At 46.5% G+C, this 24,262-nt stretch overlaps 1 protein-coding gene across 2 annotated transcripts in view; it reads left to right on the top strand.

Moving 5' to 3' along the window:
• Positions 1 to 5,039: 5,039 nt before the first annotated feature.
• Positions 5,040 to 24,262, top strand: part of FGF9 (fibroblast growth factor 9) — a 29,095-nt gene continuing 9,872 nt past the window's right edge. The window contains exons 1-3 of one of the 2 annotated variants that reach the window (XM_084503825.1): positions 5,040 to 5,208; positions 5,954 to 6,217; positions 12,533 to 12,636. In XM_084503825.1, the coding sequence (XP_084359951.1) occupies positions 5,067 to 5,208; positions 5,954 to 6,217; positions 12,533 to 12,636 (510 nt within the window). In that variant the 5' untranslated portion in view covers positions 5,040 to 5,066. Of the gene's footprint in view, positions 5,209 to 5,953; positions 6,218 to 7,859; positions 11,962 to 12,532; positions 12,637 to 24,262 lie in introns of those variants that run through there. The other variant, XM_084503826.1, reaches the window with a different exon arrangement.

A 24,262-nucleotide genomic window follows, 5' to 3' on the forward strand; every position in this document is an offset into this window, starting at 1 on the left:
ACCCCATCGCTCAGACAGCGAACGAGCTGAGCACGAAGCACAGCTGGCTAAGAAAGAACTTCAGGGACACCCTAGAGGCTGCTCTGACTGACTGCAGCCTGCTGCCAAACTCTTCCGAGCTCGCAAATGAGCAGCAACAACACGTGAGCATGAAGAAGGCAGAAATCTCCGTACACAAACAAGAGTGAGCCTGGGCAGGAGATAAGCAAAACGGGACGGGTGATAGCAGACCAGTTCTGACACTGAGCTGTGCCACAAGCACTGCTTGCCATGAGAAGGCCTCTCCGGGCAGATGCATGAGCAGCAAATGTGATTTCTTCCTCTTTTCTCCTTGCAGTCAATGCCACTTTCACTCTTGAGCTGAAGGGACTTACAACATCAGTTAATTCTGTGTTAAAAGCAGCAGGTATGAGCCCTGTACAAGTACATACATCAGAGAATTTTTAAACATATTTGGTGGTTTTAACACTTTCATCACTTAACTGCTTTCAAGTATTGCCTACAAATACATTCCAAGAGGCTGTATTAGTATCTGTGTCAATGCACTGGACTGAATCTGACTAATAATGACATTATTATTTTTTTTACTTAAATCAAAATACCTTTAAATATGTAACCTTATAGCTTACTTCCTAGGACAGTCCCAAAGATCATATTCTGCCATGCTTATTTAATGTAGGCTCACTGATTCCTATATGCAGCAAAATACCATAATGGCATAAGAAGCCCGTGTCATATACCCTGCTGTGTCTGTGTGCTTGCTGACACTGATGCTGATGTTTTAAACAGCATTATATTCTAAACTGCATTATGTTTTATGGTCCTCTGATATGAAAATTTGGTGAACTGAGTGTATCCCATATGAAATAGACCTATCTGTGTTTCTTTCTAGGATTCCAAATTCTGGTAATCTTTTTTTTTTTTTTTTTTTTTTTTTTTTTAATGTGTACTCTTACTTTTTTCCTACTGATTCTGAAGTGAAAAAGCAAGAACATTCTTCTACATCAATGTTCCTAAGCCTATGGGCACTTGTTATGTTAATCCAATCAAAATGAATTGCATGGCTAATAGGTTTTCACGAATATTTTATTTATTTCTAGGTAACCCAATGTTTCATAATCATGTGTTTCAGTAACTTTTCCTTGCTGGGTTGACAAGAGTTTTCCTTGGAGAATTAATCTGTGCAGCTGTATTAATAGTTTAATGCCCTCACCATCCTTTCTGGGGAAATGCTGAATCACATGTATAGCACAGCAGGTGGGATCCATCTAGTCCTATCTAGACCTCTGTCATGGAGAAGTCTCTATCTAATATAGGTTCCCTTCATACACTGGAAAGAATTAAGCATCTCTTGTGCATGAGTCATGTCATCCTAAAGTAGACGCCTAGAATAGGTCAGATGATTTGTGCCCTAAAATTGCTTCTATTTCTCTGCGTTAAAGAACAAGTAATCTAGATCTAGTTGTCTCCACTGTAGCAGCCTGATGTGAGGTGAGATAAATTACGCTCTTGTCATCTTTGGGTTTATATCATGCTCCCGAAGTATCCTGAGAATTCCTGTTTGTAAAAAAAAACAAAAAAACGAAAGTAATGTTACATTCTATACTATTTTCTATATATCAAAAGGCAGCTTTTTAAAGTTTGCTGACTCAAGGCATTTTAGTAAAATTGGCAAATGCCGTGCGTTTCACTGGAAAGTTGTAGAACCTCTTTTTTAATAGTATAAATCTTCCAAGTCTTCATCTTCAGGGCTTGGAAATAAACAAATTAGTTATATTGTAGGTCTAAAAAAAGGATTCTGTACTTTGGGTGAAATTATGCAATCTGAAGGAAAGAAAAAACAAACAAACGTTTTCTTACAGCAGGCTGATTTTTTTTTAAAAATGACACTCAACATTTGATATGTGAAGAGCTCTTGTTAAGTTCAATGGGTTGGCAGAGTACAGGTAAGACAGTAAAAAAAAAAAAATCATGACTGTAAAGCTTGCCAGAGGTGTCACATCAGTGTGGTGCATGTGAGGAGAATGTGTGCCAGGAACTACTTAAGAAATGCAGGGTTCTTCTGACCAGCTCTGCTAGCAGGAGTTAAAATCCTGCATAAAGCTGATGAGTAAGCTCTTGATGACTCACTGTGGCAGATGCAGTCTTTAATTCCAGGAGGGTATAAGGGAAGTGGGTGTGAATCTCTAGTTGAGGGGAGCTAGGGATGTTCCTGCCTCCGTGTCTTGGGGATAAAAGTGTAGGTTTTTAATACAGCCTGAGCTATCAGTAAAGCCATACTTCTGTAAGGGGTAAGCTTGACATTACACATCACACATAGATTTTATGTGAAGCAGGGTTGGAACACCACCTACTCACAGATGGGTATAATTTTGGGGATGTCCTGCATAATTCATGTGTGGCTTTGATACTTATGAGTAATTCAGACATCAAAGCCTCAACTTAGATAACACTTTTATAACACTAAACTTCCTAGAGCCAATAATATGTGGGCTTTCGTTTGAGTTCCTTAAAAAAAAAAAAAAAAAGCAAACAACAACAAATAAAACCAACTCTACCAATACTTCCTCCTTACCTTCAGATATTTCTCATAAGGTATGCTGATCTGAAGTACAAGACAGAAAATTATGAAGCTTGGGCTACAGAAAAAAAAAAAATCCCTATTGTACTTTTCACTGGGACAACAACTGTAAATTTTAAGGAACTGGGAAGGAGCGAGGCTGTTTCCAGAACGAGCAGCACCAGACAGCAGATAGCAGGCCCCTTGGTCGCTCTGCGGTAAGCTCCTTTTGCTTTGCCAGTGGCGCAAACCTTCACTTCTCAGCAGCCCAATTTCCTAACAAGCAATTTTATGTTCCCTTCCAAGTTACACATTATGCATGGAAAAAGCTTCCCATTAATAACCATAAAGCTCCTTTATTGTTCTCCTTCAAATCTCCTTAAAACTTCCTTCTGCCACAAAACACTTGTCATTGGCCAGGCCTGTTGCTTTTTATTCTCAACGCTGCTTTCCCCTTATCCTTCCCCCATGTGTCTGGGGTATACACCTGTTGTCTTTCATCATGGGTTAAGATCATAAGCTCTTTGGGCATAGACCATCTCTCTGATTACATGTGTCTACAGTATCCAGCACAATGGGACTGTGATCCCCGAGCGGGGGCCTCTGGGTACTGCCGTGATCAAGTTGGTAAAGAATAATGATTTTTGACATGGCGAGTTCTGCAGTTTTTCCCAAGTCATTCTGCAGTTGTTCACACTGATACATCCATTGTGTGTGTGAGAGCAGTGTCCTTAAACCTGATATATAGGGAACATGACCGGGGAGCACTGAGTCCCTCCTGATGTCCTGGGTCTGGGGGTGGGGGTGCTGGCCTGGCCTCTCACGTCAAAATGCATGGACTGATGTGCAGCAACTGTTTCTTCTGTGGGTTTGTGTGCGGCTAGCGGGATGGGACCCTGCTCTGATGCTGCTGAAGCCCATCTTTCAAATAGTAATAGTGACCGATGGAGGGGAATGAAGGGCAGGTGGCTCGTGTGCCACTGGCATGGGGTTTGCCTGTTCCCTGCACACCCATGGGGACTGAGGACACAGCCTGTCCCTGCTGCGGTTCCCCCATGGACATGGGAACTGGAAGTCTCCATCCCTCCTCTTAAGTGTTAAGTCACGGTGGCGAGTGGAGGGTTTCCGAAAGGCTGGGAGCTGGGCTGCTGGCTTTTGTGGTGGGGAAGGCCAGGAGAGCCTCTCCCTCTGCCGCATGCCCATCCCGCAGGAAGACATGCGGAGAGTCAAGTATTTTTAATTAACCTCCTTGCAAAGCCCTCCTTTTCCCGAGCTGCGTTTCCAGCCTCCACCGGGTGACCTTCCTGGGCCCCGCCACCTCCGAGACGTGCAGCATCATTCCCACTGTGCAATCTCTCCCCCCAGCTCCCATGATATTATGTTTCTTCCCTTTCTCTCCCTCTCTCCCCCTGCAAAAAAAAAAAAAAAAAAAAAAAGCCTGACTTCAGGTTTTGCATTGAATTCCGGGGGGCTGCGGGAGCCGTCCTCTCCCTCGGTGCAGCCCCTGCATTGTGCCCAGTCCTTGAGCTCTGCTCGAGCAATCCTTCTGGAAAGGCAGGAGACCCTTCTGTCGCTTTGCTAATGAATGCAGCTATATTGGAGAGCGGCAAAACAACAATAACATCAATCATCGGCATCACGAGAAGAAACATAAATCCTCTTCTCTCCCCCCCCCCCCCCCCCTCCAATGCCCCCCACCGGCTCTCTCCTGGCGGTTTTAAATAACTTCTGCTTGCGGGAGGAGAACACTTTACTTACGTCTCGGCGCCGTGGGGATGATTTTTCCTCCCTGCCTCCCCCCGATCCTCTTCTCCTTCCCCTTCACCCTGCTCGGAAGGACTTGTGCCCGCAGCGCTTGGGGTTCCCCGCGGCCACAAGGGGCATCCCCCAAAAACTCCCCCCCGAGCCCCGGTGCGGGGGCACAGCGGGGCTGCAGGACCAGGGGGGCTTCAGGATCCCGGGGGAAAGGGGCTTTAGGATCCCGGGGACAGGGGCTTTAGGATCTGGAGGAGAGGGGTTTCAGGATCCCGGGGACAGGGGCTTTAGGATTGCGGGGATAAGGGGAGCAGGAGGGGAGAGGAAAACCGCGCAGCGTGATCCATGACCATGCCTCCCCCCCTAAAGAAAAAAAATAAAAATTAAGAAAACCCCCCTCCCAAACTTCCCGGTGACCACGCCGGTTTGACTTCGCACCCCTCTTGGCGCAGGGGCTCAACGGGGGGCTGCAGCCCCCGGGGGATGGATGGAGGGGAGGGGGGCCGGGGGCGGGCGCTGCCGAGGGCACCCCCGGGAGCTGATCCCGCAGCGGGGTGACCCCGGGGCACGTAGCATCCCCCCTCCCTTTCCTCCCCCCAGCTTTCATGATTTCTTCCCGAGCCCCTGCGCTGCCGCAGAGCAGTAAGTGCCCGGCGCCGGGAGCGCGTCTGTATTGCAGCAGGTAGGGCTGAGCGCTAGGACCTCGGAGAATCCTTCCAGCAGCAATCAGGACTACCTTAAACCCAGCCCAATGCCTCTTCCTGCGCCACTCTGCGTGCTGGATGGAGATCCACAGTCAAGAGCTGCAGCTCAGTGCTGGAGTACAACATTTCACAGGGAGCCCTGCAGAAGCAACACCTGTTTCGAGCCAGCCAAGAAAGGCACAAGCACTTGTATGTTGCTGCTTTGCTTGTGGATCGGCAATAACCCTAAACCAGTGGACATCTGCTGAGCCTCCTGAGAATTCTGGATAATAGATTTGGACGTCAAAAGTTTTATATTTTTAATTTTTTTGTGCCTTTTGCCTTTTTTTCCTTTCCATTTTTTTTTTTTTTTTCGGATTTATCTCAGCCAACAACGTGAGATTTCCCCCCTCCCCCTTTGCAGGATTCATGCTGATGTATGCAGTCTGTTATAGAGTAAAAACAGCGCATGCCTTTCTGGAGTCAGAATCCATAAATCCTGACGTAGCCTGTGCATCTTAAAAAAAAAAAATCCCTATAACGCCTAGGTATTTAAGTTGCTATGGTCATTCTTATCTTAAACCAAATGGAGAAACTACGGATTTTTTTCTTTATTACAGTTGGATGGGCTGAAGACCTTATTGCTTGCTAAGAGCTGGGGATATATGCATTTATATAGATATACACATCTATATGTTTATAAATATGTCAGTGTGTGAGTATAAAGTGGTGGTTTCTTAGACTAACTGGTTTGACCTTGAACCTGTACCAGTCAAAACAGAATATTACTTTTATTTATGCATTTAATGGATTGAAGAAAGAACATTTTCTCTGTAACTGCGCTAGGGAGGGGAGAGGAGTGGAATATACCTAATCTTATATCTCCTGGGTTTGGCACCATCATTATTGTTTATTCTTATTCTCTAAAAGCAGAATCTTCTGATGGCTCCCTTAGGTGAAGTTGGGAACTATTTCGGTGTGCAGGATGCAGTACCCTTTGGGAATGTGCCCGTTTTGCCGGTGGATAGTCCGGTTTTGTTAAGTGACCACCTGGGTCAGTCTGAGGCAGGTGGGCTACCCAGGGGGCCTGCGGTCACGGACTTGGACCATTTAAAGGGGATCCTCAGGCGGAGGCAGCTATACTGCAGGACTGGATTTCATTTAGAAATCTTCCCCAATGGTACTATCCAGGGAACCAGGCAAGACCACAGCAGATTTGGTAGGTATTATCCTTAACCCTTTAGGGGTCATGCGATGAAATTATGTGCTCCAACTCCGGGCGGGGGGACGGCGGGGGGGAAGGGGGTGTCAAGCGGGAGGAGAGGGGGTTTGCGACGGGGTCTGAGCAGCCGAGGGGGAAAAAATGGATGGGGCCGGGGCCGGGGCCGTAGCCAGGCGGCACCGCCGCAGCGGAGCAGGAGCCCTCGCCAAAGTCGCCGGGTGCTCGGTAGCGGTGGTCGGGGGGCTCCGGGGTTCGCTTCGGGGCCGGGAGGGGGGTAGTGGCGGTGGTGGCGGTGGTGGTGGTGTGGGGGGAATTTTTTTTTTTTTTTTTTTTTTTGCTCAGGAAGCAGCAGAAATTTTCTACGGAACGCTTGCATTTGGCGAGTTTAAAGGGGTTTTTAATCATTAACCACGCCGATTTCAAACGCCCCGAGTTTCCTGAAGGGAGTGGCTGTCGCCCTGTACGCAAATGAACGAGGGCTTTCCTTTCGGTTTCTCTCCCCATCACCACCTGCCCCGGTGGCAGATCCGGCCCCTGCCCGGGCTCCCTGCGAGCAGCCCCCGGCGGCGGGCGGCCACCGGCCGGCCTCGGGGCTCGCAGCCCCGCCGCAAAACGCTCCCTGCTCGCTGAGAGCCGCCGGGGGACAGGGCAGGGTGGCTTTTTCTATTTCTGTGACTCAGCAGCCGGGGTTGGAGGGCTCACGGCTCCGCGCCGCTTCATTCCCGCAGCCTGGCTGCTCGGGAGCGCACGGGCACGCACCCACGGCCACGCACCCGCGAGTCCGGGGGGGGACTCCCCCACCCAGCCCCGGCAGCTTGCAAGTTCCCTAAAGCAGCCCGCAGGAGCCGATTCTTTTTTTGGGGTTTTAAGGAGGGGTGAGGCGAATGCACCAGGTTAGCTAAGCCGCGCTCCCAGCTGTTGGAAGGAGTTAACTTGGGAGCGAAGCAACCTGACAGCGCTTACACTCGGTCGTAAAAACAAAGTCCCGTGGTGCTTTTTATTTTTATTTATTTATTTCCCCCCCCCTCCTTTGCCTTTTAATGCCAGATGTTGAACCCTATCTAAACCGTGTTTTATTGCTCGGTGAAGCTGTTTAGATAATGCCGGTGTTGCAGGGGGATGATCGCGAAAGGGCGCAGAAGGGAAGAGGCGTGTGGGGGGGGGGGGGAAGGGAAAGACAGGGAAGGGGAGAGGAGAGGAGAGGGCTGGGGCTCGCATGGTGGCAGGTTCGTCCTCCATCCCCCGCTCCCTGCCACCCTCAGGCCGGCTCCAGGCTCTGCCTCCCTCCCCCGGGCGTGCTGGGGGGAGCGGAGGGCACAGAAAGTGCGGAAAGTGCCGGGCGGAAGGGAAAAGGCGGTGGCGTAGCGTGGGGACCGGAGCGATTCGGCATCAAGGCTTATCATTTTATTTATTTTATTATTATTGTATTTTATTTTTTTTTTCCGAGACGCTGCGAATAGCCGCAGGCACAGGTTTCCCCCTGCTCGCTGCGGGCTCGGAGCAGGCTCTGGGGAAGGGGGGGTCCGGGGGCTGCTGCGGGGGGGTCCGGGGGTGTGGGGGGGGGCCGCCGGCAGCAGGTGTAGGGCGGCGAGCATCGGCAGCGGGGGCTGCTTGGGGCCGGCACCCCCGGGGCCCCGCCGCCGTCCCCTGTCCCCCCCCTCGGGAGGAGGCCGCCAGCTGCTGCCCCCCTCCGCAGTGACCGCGTTATTCGAGGCGTCCGTGGTTAAAAATGGCTCGCCAGCCGCAGTTGTAGGGAGCTGAGGATGCCGAGGGGCAGCTCCCCCAGCCCTGCAGCGCTTGGGCTTTAAATAGATTTTTTTTTCCCCAATCCCTTTGCCCCCCACCCCCAAATCCCCTCATATGGGAGCACCCCGGCGCTAACTCCTCGCCCAGGGGGGATGCTCGCCAAAGCCGTGGGATGCGACGGGGCTCCGGAGCTTCTTCGGGAGCGGGGAGGGCTTTTTGTAGCGTTGTGTTTGTCGGGAGGTCACCGGTTAGCAGCTGCTATTTGGGTTTCGGTGATGGCAAAGCCTTGCGATTCCCCTGGGAAGCTCCCGCATCCATCCCAACGCCGGAGCTGCCCGGGGGAGAGGGATCCAACTTGGTCGCCTCCGAGCTTGCGAGGGGAAACCTGCGTGGGGGGGATGAGGCTAGAGGGAAGTTTTCCTCCGGGAAAATAAGGAGGACAAAGAGAAGCCCGGGGGGGCTGCAAGGAAACTCTGCTCGGGGCTCTGCCCGGTGGGAATCCCCCTCCCCGCACACACACGCACACACCTCTGGAGAGACATCAGATAAGAGTAATTCTTTTGTGATGCTATGTTGGATGCGTGCCGATTGCATACAATAAACCGAGCCATATTGTGTGTCTATACTCGCCCGGCTCTGGGAGCCCTGGCATTTCGCAATTCCTGCAGCAGCAGCAAGATGTCCATCTCGGAGGGAAAAGCTCCCCGGGGGAGCGCAGCCTGGTGTCCCCCCCCCCCGCCCCTCCATGGAAAGCGGTCTTAGGTGATCAAAGCCTTATCTCTGCTAGGTGACAAAAGAAAATTCTATTTATTTATTTATTTATTTATTTGATGCAGTCTCCTTTCGTCTAAGGGCATTTGCCACACAGTGGAGTCATTGTAAATTCAGGAACTCTGTAACAGCGGAGAGGCGTGCCTCTGTGCGTCAGCACAAGTACTGCATGCACAGCATTAAAAAAAAAAATAGGAGCATGCAGGGAGGAGAAAAAAAAAAAAAAGAGCTTGTCAGCAGGTGACCTCCGCTCCCCGGGACCTGCTGCTGCAAGGACCCGATGCGTTCATCAGCTGCAGGAGCCGAGCAGCTGACCGTCCTCCTGCCTCCCCCATTGCCCTGCATGGCTCTGAGGGGGCTTCAGCACTGGGCAGGGGGCCTGCAGGCCCCCCTTCTGCCCCCCAGTCCACTGCTGGATATGGGAGGATGGGCTGCTTCTGCCCCCCAACACCCCCAGGCTTTTGGGCTCTTGGGAGATATGAGGGGCAGGTTGTAGGGAGGCAGTTTTTTGGGGTGGGGGAGAAGTGCCCTTCACTCAGCCTTTGGTGGGGGTGCAGTGGCAGCAGTAAGGAGAGGCTGTGGTGCCCCCTAAAAAGGGGTGCGCTGGGGTTGGGGGCTCACTGTGGCAGCCTAAATGTGAAGCAGGGCCCTGCTGCCCCTGGGGGAGCTGTGGCCCTCTGTGTGCAGCCTGGCCTCCCCATGGGCATCCTGTGTGGCAGTGGCGACAGCAGTGATAGGCGGGAGGAATCACAGGTGGGGGCTCTGCTCCAGCTGAGCGCCCAAACTGGAGTCTGGGGAGGCCAGGGAAGCCCCAGCTTTGCTCCCAGCTTCACTCAGTATCACCCTCACCCCATTTGTAATTTGCTGGACTGAGGGCAGCATGGCCCTGCCTCTGTGGCCTCCCTTCCCTGCGCTGGGCACCTTGCTGCTGCCTCTGAGAACCCTGCAGAGGCTGGCAGAGATCCTTGCTTGCCGTACTCCTTGTCATAAATGGGGCTTGGGATGCTGAGTGGAAGCTACGCTGCTTCAATCCGGCAGCACAAAAAGGGCCTATATATAGCAAGAGACAAAAATGTACAAAGGGCGGAACAAACCACAAAGGTCCGTCATTGGGAAGATGCTCATTGCTTAGAGCTGAGGCAAATGTGTCCTGTAGCTCTGTGCGATGCCAGAGCTCAGTGGGACAAAAGTGACAATTTCATGTGCTGTAAGTGACCCGTGGCAGGACCAGCCCTACACGGTCAGAGGGTGGTGTCCTGCTGGTGTCCAGCCAGGTCCTGAGCTAGGGCATGCAGCAGAAGAGGCTGGTGGGGATATGCAAGGAATAATTTCCCCTCAAACTTTCTTCCTAACCTCTTTGTGGAGCAGCAAGTCTTTGCCTTTAAGCGGTTTCATTAAAGAAATTGTCCAGTGCCTGACAAGACAGTACTCAGGATCCATGTACTGAGATGCATTTCCTCCCTCTTTCTCTTTTCTCCCACATTTTTAGCTATAAATAGGGACCTAGCTTTTAAAGTTTGGGGCTGTCCTGATTTTCATTTGGTCCAGCCTCATTTTGAAAGGTATATCTATTTTAATATCTGGTTCAGATCCTGTGCACTGTCACTGTATTACAGAAATGATAGAGCGAAAAAATTCACAAGAGTGCTGGGCCAAATCATGCAATCCTTAAACTGTCAAAACTTTTGCATGACTGCATGGTTGTCCCCAGATATTCTCATGAAGACTTAGCAGCATGGCATGTAAAACTTTCTGTGAATAGTCTGCTTAATGTTTTAAATGAACAAGTCCCTATTCTGATCTCAAATGTGTGGATGCTCTTTGCCAAGGACCTTAAATTTGTCTTGTGCACTTACAATGGGATGTGACAGTGCTTTTTTTGTTCTTTTGACACACTAAGCAGCATGCACACAAATATTTGAAACAAGGACAGCAATTAAAGTCTACATTGATATTGATGTGAAAGATGCCAGACTCACTGACTTAGCTGCAGTGTGGTATAATACACACTTCACATAAGACTTAACATCAGTTAAAATTGCTTGGTAATATGTATCAAGTAATATGATAGTTTGGTAAAAGCTTTACAGAAAAGGCCTTAGTAAGAAAGCTGGATGTATTGCATGTCCGGATATAATGGGAATGATTAAATTGTTTCAATGGATCGATTGTATCTGAGATACTACACATACCAGATAAACAGCACACTGCCACTTTTTATTACTTCAAAAAAAAATCCATAATTACTAGATATTTCCTCCTTGTATTTTAGGATTAGTGCATATGTAGAGAATAATTTAAGATGCCCAGGCCTTAAAACAGGGTTATCAAAACAATAAGACTATGGTGTTTGTAGTACTGAATAATATATAAGGTAATGATCAATAGTCCCTTACAGGGAATACATTTCATCTTTACATTAGCTTGGCTATAAATTTTCCCTATTGGCTTCAACTTGTGCTTTGTTAGATTTATGTGATTCATGCCTGTTATTGATTAGTGCCCAACTATTTTGTGGGAGATGCCAAATTAATTGTTCAAAAAATCCATGAAAGTGCTTTTTTATTGGCCACGTGAGGCTCAACACATACTATACTGTTATTTTATTGTTTCATGCAAATACAATTCCCAATAAGCTTTTAAAATAGTTACGTGGTGTGGTTAGACATGAACATTCACAAAATATATGGAAAATGCTACTCTGTGCCTTATTTTGTGGCTCAGAAAGTAGCATTGTGCAGTAGTGTGCTTCTGAACATTGCTGGATAACTCCTGCGAGATCTCTACATGAAAACTCCAGAATAGGAAGCAATTTCCACGTGTTCCACAAGAAATCTAGCTTTTTGTGAGGTTTGGCTGGTAACATCCTCACCGAGGAGGCAAGCAGCTTTCAGGGAAGGCTGCCAACAAAACCCCAGACCTCAGAAGCAGAGGAGCTGGTGTTTGAGTTGGTGCTCACTCCACTGTGCACAGGGATGCTCAACCTGGGAGCTTTGTAGGAGTGCTTCCCTGCAAAATATTCTAACCTGCAGAAAGCTTGCTATTGAGTGTAAAGGAAGATGTAATCAATTGTGTGCTATCACTTAGCTCTAGAACATTTTAAGTTTCAATTTAGAGATAAGTAAAAAAGTAATATAGTGGATGTTTAATATCTAGACAAATCAGTGTGAGCCTCTGAACTGTATTACAGATTTCCATTTCTCAAGCCTCTGGAAGATGACAATGTGAGTAAATCTTTCCATGTATTCCTGATTCATTGATGCCCAGAAAGTAGATATTTTGGTTCCATGTGTAACTCTATTTTCATCTCACAATACTGGTTCAAGCGTGTTTTTTTTTCTTTCTTTTTTTTTTTTTTTCTTCCTTTTTTTTCTAAGTTACTTTGCAAGACAGATTTCATAGGTTCTTTAATAATAGTGATTTTGGTTATCTGAAAACGCGACTTTTTTCTCTTTGAATGCATGAGCGTTGTGCAAATTGGAATACTGACAAGTGCAGTATGGCTGAGCTTCAGGTTTGTTTAGAAACGGTGAGAAAGATTGAGAATAATCTTTAATTTGATACATTAATGCTGTCTGCAGTGCATCACTCTAGCAGAGACTTAAAGGACCTAACCATTCAAGGATCGTGTTTTACGGTGTGTTCATTTGTTCCTCATCTTCCTCCAAACAACTCCGAAAACAGAAAGCACACCTCTGACACCAGCTGTTTGCCACTCAGGGGTCAGTCACATCTGGGAAAGATCTTCCAGTGCAAACAACATCTACACTGTTTGCTTTTTCCTGTATTTTCTAGGTATACTGGAGTTTATCAGTATAGCAGTGGGCCTGGTCAGCATTCGAGGAGTAGACAGTGGACTCTACCTTGGAATGAATGAGAAAGGGGAGCTCTACGGCTCGGTAAGTCCTTGGTTGTGCTGGGCAGTTTAAATGCTTGTGTTTCTTGGTAAAAAATACTTGGTAGCTCCTGCAAGGCTCTGTTGTGTACAAGCACAGCTTCTGCTTGAGATATCTTGCAGTTTAATGAGAAACAAGACTCTGCAGGTGGTGTGCAAGTGAGGGAGAGGAAAAGGTGACAAAATCTGGAAGGCGTGATAATGTGGGCAGATGACAACGTAGGTATGAACAGTGGAGACTGCTGGCCACTGCAGACTGAAGGATGTACTATAGGATTTGCAAAACTGTTGTTTCAGTCAAGGCTTAAATGAGACAAAGTTGTTGCTTTTTGTGTGTAGGCAGAGATCGTGCTAGGAATTGACAAAAGCAAGTCGAGGGGGAGGCAAAGGGTGGCATGTGTGGATGAGAAAATGAGAAATAAGAGTGGGTAAAAGTTATAAAGAGTAAAGGAATGAGGGCAAGAGACTTGGTGGTCTTGTTCTGAAAGTTCATCTGGTGTTCCCTGCAAGGTGGTAGCAGGAATGGGAAGGAGTAAAACTTGGTGTTTCTTGGAGTTAGAATGGCCACCCAGCCTACCTGGAGCTAGTGGGTGATCATCCTTGGCAGCATGGGCTGTTTTGCTGCAGAGGAGTTTGTGTGTGTGTGTACACATGTGCATGTGTGTGAAATGTCTGTTCCTTGGAGCAACTCAGACATCTGGTGTACACAGGGGTTCACATGTGGGGTAGATCACAGGCAGGAAGCAACTGAAGTTGAGTAGGTAACTCCTCAAAGAGTAGAAAGCAACCGTTTCTAGCAGTCAAGTGTCAAGCTCCACAACTAATGAGGAGTAGAGGAGCAGTTGTATCAGGGGAAGAGGGTGTCAGGTCTGGAGGGAAGGCGAATGTGTGAAGCAGAAGGAGGCTGTGTATATGCACAGGGGTTCTTCAGAGGCATCAAGGAGAGGATGGTCAAACGGCCATTGGGCAAGGCCTGATGGCATAAACATTGCATGGAGAGACACTCAGAAAGGAGTTAAATAACAGTGTGGCCTTGGGTGTAGCTAAAGACCCCTGTGCCACAGGGGGGTAATGGTAACTGGGAAAAGGATGAACTGAATGGGACAGTGGTGAGAGTGGGAGGAACATGAGATGAGCAGATGGTGATGAGCAAATGGATGGAAACAGGAGTGAGAGTACAGCTTCCCGATATACAATGCACAGAGAAGTGTGAGGAAGAAAGACTATGAAGGTCCAGGAGAAGTGTTTTCACAAGAGTATCCAGGTTGATTGATCCCTTTCTGGTAATAATACCTTGTGTGAGAGATGGGAGGTGACTATCTTCTGAGTAAAGAGGAAGTCAGAGGAGGAAGCCACTCCATATCATGAAAGTGTATGTGGGAGGCAGAAAAAGAGGTGGTAGAATGAGGGGCAATTTTGGGATGGAGAGCGTGTGGACAAGGAGGAAAAGGAGACATGCAGACATGGTGGGAACCAGTGAGTGGAAAAAGAGAAAGGAAAAGGATTTATAATAAATGGCAGTATGGGAGAGGAAAAGGTTGCAAGCATGGAGGGGAGGAGAGAAAAGGAATGGATGAAAAGACAGATGTAAACACATTGCTGGGGAAGAGTGAATAAGTTGGTATAAATCACAGGTCCTTTGCAGCTCATCTATGGCATAAAGGAGTAGGCAAGTCGTGAGTACTTGCATGGTTCAGGCAGGCAGCAGAAAGGCAGAAGAGCAACAGTAATATGAACCAGTAAATGTTGAAAATCAATGATAAGAGTAATTATTTAAGCAGATAAACTTAGTCAGTGAATCATGTAAGTTACTCTACACTTCAGATATCCAGAAAAAGAAGGAAATTTGGAGATGACTCAGGTTATTGATAGAGTTTAAATGCATAGACTTTGGAAAGCAAACATTACATTGCTTTTCAGTGTAATTCATGTTTCATGTTTGCAGTATGTTTGACTGCTGGAGTGAATTACTCAAAACTTTTTTTTTTCTTTTCTCCTTAAGGACTATGCACAAGAAATTCTTTGTAAATTACTAAGCTCATTGTGTTAATGAAATAGTTGTTCCATGAAAAGCAGTGCTCATGGAGCCTGCTTTCTGCAGTGTTTGGGTCTCACAGTCCCAAACATGAGTCTCCTTTATCTTTTCTCCCTGCACTAACACAAATTCTCAAGCCTTTTGTGTGTCTTGCACTTAGAAAGAGATGGTGTCAGCTGTCCATGCTCACTGGATGGTCAGTTTGAAAAGATTGCATAGCTCACCACTCCCAGGTGGGACGTGCAAATGATTTCTCTTCTTTACCCAGTCCCTGATTAGTTGCAAAACTGATAAGGACTTAATTTTCTTGAAGATCTTTGCCTCTTAATTGAAACTGGTTGAAAAAGCTGAGGAAAGACTGACAGGCAGGCAGACGGATGGACAGTGTAATTGGATAACCTCTTTTCCCTAATAAATGAGGCTAAAAATATGAAGCCATTTATAAAGGAGAACTGGCAATCTATAGGGCCAGAATGCAAAGTTCAGGTTAAAATCTGATGGATGATATGGCTCATTGTCAGCCTCCAGAGATGGCACATGCTGAAGAGTGATGGTAATTGAATTACATTACTTCCAATGAAATATAACCTCTAATGGCTACTCAGTGTGATGATGCTTTAAAGCCTTGTCAACACTAGCAATCCTAGTGCCTATATTTCAGCAACTGTCAGCTCTGGTAGAAACACTGAGATAAGCAGGCCTCTGAGCAGTTTTTCGTGTAGAAATGGCTGGACATTTTTAAGTGACAGCATTTTGCTTTTGGTTTTGGTCAAAAAAAAAGGGGGGGGGCAATTAACTGAAAATGAAGTTCTCTGGTGGGAATAAATGCTGCAGTTTGAGCCAGAAGTAAGTAACATCCAAGACAGGACTTGCTTTCCTGTGGTAGAGAAGATCAGTTCTGCTGAAATGAGCCTCTGATATGGGAGACTGAGGTTCAAAGTTTTCACCCAAATTATTCCAGGGGGTCACCCAAGCTGGACTGCTCTGTAGTACCAGCAAGTTCTCCATGCTCTGCCTGTGCTGGGTGGTGGGTGCTTTTCTCTTGTTTTTTTTTTTTTTTTTTTTTTTTTCACCAAAGGCCATGAATAGCATCAGGTTTGTCATGGAGCAGGCACAGTTGTGAGGCTGTGAATGTGTTTTGTAAGGTGGGAAAACTGTTTCCCTCTTACAACTGAATAGCAAGATAAGAAATTCCTGGTCTTGCTCTACATCAGCATTGTGGATCTACACAGGTGTGTTTCAGCAGGGATTCAGCACCACTGAACTTGGTAGTGCTGGAATAGGTGCCCTGTGTCTGTGGCAGTATTGAATTTATATTCAGATTTCTTTTTTAAAAATAATGTATATATATATATCAGGTGTGAATCAAATTAGCTCCCTGAAAGACATGTCCTTCTATATATGTGTTTGAAACATTTGGCACAGGAGGATTTTTCCCAGCATATTTGTGGTGCCGCTGGAGATAGGACATATGGTGAAGCAGAGCAGCCAAGATGGGTGATTGCTGCCAATTTTCATGAAAGACAACAGTAAAGGCAGCTTCAGCATATCTCGATCCAGACATGATGCTCTTGTCTTTCTGAAAGTGCTGCTTTCCCCATAAATCTGAATTAGCTACACAACGAATGCTCTTCCCAACTTGCCACCTTTACAGGGGGCACTTCTCTTGCATCTTCTGTTTCAAAAAAGTTCACCGACTGTCATGCTGCTCTCAGGACCATGCACACAGGGTGCCTGTTCCCAAGGTCCTCCCCATCCCACGGACTGAGCTAGGCAAAGCTGAAGGTACATGTGTGTGGTAGAATGAGGAAGCTGGTGGTGGCTATGTAGTGATGACTTGGAACTGGTTAGTGACAGCAGCTTTCCCTTCTCTGTCTAGCTCTTTTCCTGCTCTCCATTTACCTTACCTTCCCCTTGCAGCCTGCAGCCATGACTCATCATGTTTCACAACAGCTTCCATGTTCCTGATTGGAGAGCAGGAAAAATCCATACTTCAGATAGGATCCAGAGGGTGTTAAGATGAGACATGAAGACCTTTTTCCTTCCTGAGCATCAAACAGGTCTTGCCAAGGCCTCTGGCAAGAGTGTCAACAAATGTGTCGTAGTTGTGCTCCTTGGTGCCATGTGGTGAGGATCTTCCTGCTCAGACCCATGACGTTCATGTTTTCATGGGCTGTCCCCAAGCTCACACTGCCTCACACCTCTTCCCCTGGGAGTTGGTGCCCCCATGACAGGCAGTGATGAGAACCCATGGCATGGGGTGCCCATCATTCCCACACCAGACTGTCCTCTCATGGCAGGACCATGGGACACCCTCACCCCCAATGTCTTCTTCTCTCTCCTGGGCTCTCCTGCAGTAGAGAACTGTGCTGCATCTCACTGCTGGCAACCATGCCCCATCAGTCCCCTGTGGTCACAGATCTGCCCCTCTCCTCTTCTCCACAAATACTGATGTCTCCATTGCTCCATGTGTCCTTGGAAAGTGGCAAGAGGCAGCACAGGCTGGATGGTCCAGAGGAGAAGTGGGAATGGGAAGATCTGGAGCAGCTAGTTACATGTAGGGCAGCTGTGCAACGGGGAGGAGGAAGAAAGAAAGAAGGAAGTGAGGTTGTTAGAGAGGGCTGGGAGCATTTGGGAGGAGAGGAAAGGGTAGAGAGAGACTTCAAGCAACTGGGACAGAGCTGAGGAACCCACATTTGGGGCTGGGGGGTGAGGTCTCAGATTCAGCCTTACAGGTTGCATGTGGCACAGTGAGACTTAGGACTGCTCATATCAGGGTAACGCATTGCTGTCCTTCAGAACCGAAATCTTGTTTGTCCTGATGTTTTCAGGACACTGAACCTGCCTTTTGCTCCTAAAACTATTAGGGAGAAAGTGGAGGAGGGGAGAGAGAGTGCTGTCCTTGAAGAAACATGTTTTCCTAGTAAGTGTGCAGGGAGGTGACGATACGCCTCTTTATTGTCCCAGCAGCTGCACCTGCAGGGCTTTGTGCCCTTGTTTGGGTCCCTACAGAGCTGGAAGGACTCTGCAGCTACAGAGACGGGTGAACAGAAGCTTTTGAGGAAAAAGGGACACATTTTTGTAGTTTACTGAAAATGACTTGGTGTAGGTGTTGCTGCACTCTAAAAATACCTTTTATGTTCCCATGCAAACAAGGGAAGGGAATTGTTCAGCCCTTCAAATGACAGGGCAAGGTGCACGGAAACAACACGAAGAAATAAACAGGTTGCAGGTGCATGTTGGGAGCAGCTGTACGTGGTCAGTGCAGGTATCTAAGAATAAGATAGATAATAAAATTACTTTGCAAAGTTGTTCACACTTTCCTGTTAATGTTAAACACCTCTCACCTAAAGGGATTCCATGGACTTCCAATTTATTTATTTATTCTTTTTATAACCTGGATTATCTGCCCATCAGAGTGCATGCAGGCACCTGGGCCTGAAGTGAGCCTGGGAGGGAGAATAAAATGCAGGTTCCTTGTGTGAAGGTGGAGACTTCCAGGTTAAGAGTGGACAAAGCCCAGCAGGGATAATTGCTCTGACAGTCCCTTGAACACCCTTCTGTTTGTGTGTAAAATAAAGTGCCTTCTGCTGTGTGATACAGATGTTGAAGGCAAAGGGCAGCTCCTGGGACAGCAGAACTGAGCAGAATTGCTCAGGGAGACATAGCAGCCCGTGATGAGATACCTGGTGTTGTTGGTTAGCAGCAACAGTGACTTGTGTCTTCCTGAGTACATCTGCTTTAAGCAGGAGAGTTGTAAGAAGCAGGTCTATATGTGATCTGAAAGGGGAGACTTTGAGATTTGAAGAGGATGGGTTCATAAAGGTGTTTATGGACTTGGATGGGAAGGAAACTCCAAACTTGCCAAAAATTCTGCAGAAACAGTGTCCCAGCAAGGATAAAGCTGCAGGGAGGGATTTGTGGTCTAACAGGCCTTGGGCAGAGGGTCTGCAAGGAATAGAAGAAAGGTGCGCTGCAGAAAAACACAGGGCTTGGAGAGAGGCTCAGGGACAGAAACTGCTGCGATGAAGCTGAGTGAAGTTGAAATAGTGTTAGGCAAAAAGTTTTTAAGCTATATAAATGAAATGGGAACAGGAGCCTTTACAAACCCTGTATATAACACATATATATGTATATAATATATAATGTATAGCATATAGAGTATCTAATATAATAATAATACACAACCTGTGTGCTCAGGGTGAAGTGCAGAAGCAATCTAGGCTGGCTGCTGCCATGCAATGCACTGCTTGGGCTAGCAAATGTCTCTGATAGATGCCTTGGGTTGGTAACACAGGGCTGGAGGATTCACTGTTGCTTGATGATCCAACAAAGTGGGGGCAGCAGACACCACTGCTGAAAGAAGAGGCTTTTTCCCCCTGAACTACTCCTTCCCTCCCTTTTGCTGGAGTGAGCCTTTCTGTTGCCATGTGGTGAATTGAAACAGGGAATTGGAAATCAGGCTGGCCATGCAGGAGAGTTATGTTCAGCCTCAGTGGCTCCCCGTCCCATTCACTGTATGGCCATATGACCTGGTATAAAGGTGGGAGCAAAGCTGGCCAAGGGAGGGGTTGCTTCTTCCAGGGGCAATGCAGGTAACTACCAGCCTTGAGTGTATGTGCACCTCTGCCTGGTTTATATTTGGCAAGGGCAGGACCTAGGAAGCTGCAGCTCTCAATTTGGCCAAGGTTGTGTGCAGGATATGGGAGGACACAGCTGAATGAAAGAAGAGAGGAGGGACTGTGAGATGGGTCTACTGAAGCTGGATACATAGCTTCAGGCAAGTTACCTTTATTTTTTTATTTTTATTTTTTAATTTTTTTCCATGGGAATTTCTTCTTCTAGAAATAGGAAATACAGTTGCTCTAATCTGCAGGGCTGTGTTAAGTTATGACCCAGCAGAAGAGAGAATTTGCTACAGTGGGTTAAATGGGAGTTATTCGAAGACTTGTGTGATAGATGACGAAAGAACTGAAAGGAAGACAGCAGTGGGGAGTGTTGAAAGGTATTAGGCTGGAGTGAAGCTATTACTGGAGTTTTTATGGGTTGGTCCTTGGGCTGGTTTTATGCCCTGTTTTTATTAGGGACATTAAACATCTCGTCATAAAAAAGTAGTTGTGTGTTATTGAAATTTGCAGATGTTGCAAAGTTGGGCTGTATTTTCAGCCCAGAAATCTGGCTCATGGAAGGGACTCTGTGACCTGAAGCACACAAAATGTGAGCTCACACACTTGGGGCTCAGGGAGAGCTGTCAGTGCTTCTGGTAACAACTGGTCTAAATGCAAAGTGGGGTTTTGGTCACTTGTGTTAAGGAAGATGAATTGAAACTGGAACAGGTGCAAAAGGGGGATGAAAATGCTATTAAGTGGTAGAGTCTAAAGATCTTGGATTATTTAGCCTGCAGAATGAAAACTGAGAGGATACACTCTTGGTCTGTAAATATGTTGAGGTTTCATGCCAAAGAGAGAAAAAAAGTCCTTGAAATAAAGGACAAGGATGAATTGGTTTGAATGGGTCATAATAAAAGCCTAGGCTGGATAATGAGGGAGTTTCAGTTCAGGAGGAAGTGAGAGTTTGAGCTAGCAAAGAACTTTTGCAGGGAGGTGGGAGGGGAAGCCTCAGCTGCTTTCTCCATACACTGTATGGTAGGAAACAGGCTTGTTTCTATGGATGCTTTCCTCATTGGAGTTGTAGGTCTGAGGAAAGCCGTGAAAATTGAGTTACTTAGGAAAATTTATCTACAACCTCCTCTCCTTCACCTTTGCAGATAGCATCCCTGAATTTGGATGGGCAGGCTTGCTGAAAGCTGGGTACTGTTAAATGGTGACCCTTAGAGGTACCAGCATTAGGGATGAAAGCAGAAACTGCAACCCAGCCAGTAAAACGATAGCAAGGTGTGAAGGACCCCATGGGAAGAAAGGTCTTTTGAAATGTGAGTACTGGTGTAGGAAAACCCAATAGGTGAATCCATACACCTAATGCAGGGAATCTGGGAAAGCTGTGTGTGAAATTGCAGCTACTGTGGTTTTATTAGAGTAAGACTGGAGTCTGTTTTTTAAATCAGACTTTTACAGATTCTAACACCTGTCACCAGAGAGGGACACCTGCTAATAGTGCCCTGTGGGATAGGTGCTAGACTTTTCCTCTGGTCTTTGATTTTCCTCAGAGGACTTCATAGCAGGTGCTTGCCAGGTCTGAGGTTAGTTTTGTGAGAGAGAAAACCCTCAGTGATCTCCTTACCTTGGTCTCCATGCTGGACTCGGATTATTGCTACATGCCTGGGGCAGGAGAGTGTTAGAATATCTCCGGCGTATTTATATATAAATAAACAGAATTTGTCGGACACTATTTGTATATATAGCTAAGCTTTGATAAAGCAAGATCTTACTTGAACCTTAATTTAATGATTTGCTTTCCCCTAATTAAAGTTGTATAGAATTTTGTATTCTTAAGAAATGGGAGATTAGAGGTGCTGCTTGAGGAGACAGCCAAGGTGATCCACCACCAGGCTGCAGAAAGATGCTTCCAGGAAGGGCAGCCCTGGTTCCCAGCCTCTGCTGCACACTTCTGTGTTCCGCATTGCTCAACACCAGTGCTAGCCAGACTTGTCAGGAGAATAATTCAGGGACCTACAGCCACAGATGAAGGCTTGCCTTTTTTCGCAGGGTTGTTTCTCTGCTGTTTTAGCTCCCTGAACTGGCTTGTTGCCTGTTTGGGCAGGTCGCTCGGGGAGAATTGGCTGTAGTGCTGGGTTGAAGAGGGTTTGGATGCCATGCTGTCAGCACTGGGCAGTCTTAGAGTGGAAGAACAACACCATAAACCTGAACACCATAAATCTGAATCCTACCCAGCCTGCAAGCACTGGGCTTGTTCAGCTTGAATTTCTTCAGATTTGCTTCTCTGCAGTTGTATAGCTCCACAGTTACTGTCGCCCTGAACGTTTTTGGAGCCAGCCTTGTTAGCGATACGGGAGTGTGAAAAGGTTCTGTGCATTGAGTTGATCTGAGAATAGCATGTTGAAGTGACACACTAAAAGAGCATCATCAGCAGTGACATACTGAGATGTGCTTGGGGATTATTCGCTGCATCAGATAAAGATCTGATGTGCTCTGTTTCTGACTCAGGAGCCAGTGGGATGTGAACATGGCACTCTTTTCCACTTCACCATTCATCATTTTCAAAGGCAGAGTAGAAAATGTTTGCCCTGCGGGGACTTCATTAGGGATTTTGTCTAGGTTGGGATTGGCTTTGCAGTTTGAATGTGCTTGGGCTGATCTGCCGATGTGCAGCAATGAAGTTCATTTGTGTTGCGTTCAGAAAGGCTAAGAAATAAAGCTCGTTACAGCGCAAATCCATTTTTTTCCCTTTTATAAAGTACTTTGGCTTCTTTTTCATTCCTTTTGTAATGGCAGACTTCTGCTGTTACTTTTGATCTGAAGATGAGGTTTTAAATCTGTGCTCCATGACCGCTGCCGAGGAAAAACTTGGCTTCTGTTGTGGATGCCACATGCTTCTGAGGTCTGGCCCAGGCTGGGCATCTTTCATCTGCTCAACTTTACACTTCAACACAATTACGAAGGCACTGTAATTGTGACTCAGGAGAAATTTTGACTTGATTCTATTACAGTTGAAATGACACTGACTTTAATGGGAGCAGGATTGGACTGGTTCCTGTAAAACCACCTATTAATTTTATGGTTATGTCAGCAGACCCCAATCAAGATAAGAGCCCTACTGTATTCATCATTTTAAAAACCTAGATCTAGACAGGGTTCCTACCAGTAACTCTGCAATCTAAAGATAGACTTTTAACATATAAACATTTATAGCCCTTGAATACCTAGGCAGATTTTTGGCCTGCTGATGCCTTCATTAGGACAGCATCTAATGTATAATCTGGACTCAAAACAGGCAGCTTAGTTGGGGAAATTTGAGGAAAGCCCTTTGGGTTGCTTTAGAATATACAGACATGGGAAAACAATATTTTGAGCTTTTAACAAAATCATATATATATATTTTTTATTTATTTATTTTTTTCCCATCACACTTTACAAACTAAATTCTTTGGAAGCTCCATGTACTGGAACCCTGTAGACCAACTGTGTGGTCTTTGACCTCTTTATTCACCAATTCTCCTGAAGTTGGTACTATACATCTATTTTGTTTTCGGGCAGATTGACAACTTCTTTCATCAAAGCTGAAATTAACTGCATGGCTTAAGTCTGACCTATTAAAAGAGAGGTTTCACTGATGTGTGTGTGTGGGGGGAACAGGGCAGGTGGCCGAAGAGCCACTTGACTTGCCTAAGCATTTGCTGAAGTCCAGGTCAGCTGTGTCACTGGTAACCTAAATCAGGGCATAACAGCACCAAAGATATGTGGAAATATCTGGGAATGTTTTTTTTTTTTTGTCCTACTCAGAAAGTGAAACACTAAAAATTGTGTATCTGGACCCTTGACTTTATGGTGGGATTGCCTCTGAGAAAGGGAATGGGAGAAGTGTCCAAAGAGGCATCTTTGGAGAGGGAGCTTATGAGAACTGCTGTCTAAAGGGTGCAAGTATGACATGCTTTCTTCAGCAGCTGCTCTTTGAAATGCTGGCCTTCCCCTGTGTCCAAAAAAGGTGGGATATTAAAAGGCCTCATTTTAAAACAACTTCAACTGAATATGCAATTAAATCCACTGGGTGAAGTCTCAGAGTAGCAGCCCTCCGCAGTGCTGCCCACTGAAGCACTGCAGCTTTTAAAGCCTAATTGGCAAATTTATTGTTTTCCAAGACCCCAGTGATGCATGGCACTTCAGAGAGGAGGACTAGATCTTTCCAAAATGTAGTAGCCTGGGATGCTTTATTGGTTTGATGACATTTAAAGTGTATCCAGATCAACCCCCCTTCCAGAATGACACTGTGGTTAGTGATGTCTGTGTCCTCTGAACTAGCACCTAGCTGAGAGCTTTATATAAAAGCAGTAACAAAATCTGGAGACAGGCTTTTGTTCATCAGCCCTTGACCAAATTGTCTTTCTGAAAGAATAAAACATGAAGTACTTTAATGGGATGAATTTTTATCACGGCATATGCATTATAATTATTTGGTCCCCCAGGCAAAGTGTTTTTTGAAGGGCCTTGAGTGTTCTGCTTTTATGATGATACCTTTGAGCTGATGGATCAGGTGCTTCTCTAACAATGGGTAAATCAGGTTTTGGGGGGTTCTCCCTGAGTGTAAAGGCTCAGGCAGATCAAGCACTTCTATCACCCATGTTGTAATGTCTTGCAGGATGTGAGTTCAGCTGCTCCTGCAGAAGTCATGCCCTTTCTGCTCAAGGAGGGCTTTCTCTCCTTAACCTGGTGTTCTGTGCTTCCATAACTGCAAAGCAAAATAAAATATACTGATGATACCCTTTGATGTTATGCTTCATCTTAGTTCTACAAAACATGATTTATTTAAAATCTCTACCCAGTGAAAAGCTTGACTAGTATTTCAGTTGCACAGGCTAAAGAGTGTGCATCTAGCTGCAGGAGAGCAGACCTGGGCTGACATACATGTTGTCTTATGATAGAAGAGAATTTGTGGAGCGAGGAGCTGGGCTGGGTCAGGT

This window comes from Aythya ferina (genome assembly GCF_964211825.1).
Source record: "Aythya ferina genome assembly, chromosome: 1".
Classification (NCBI taxonomy): Eukaryota; Metazoa; Chordata; class Aves; order Anseriformes; family Anatidae; genus Aythya; species Aythya ferina.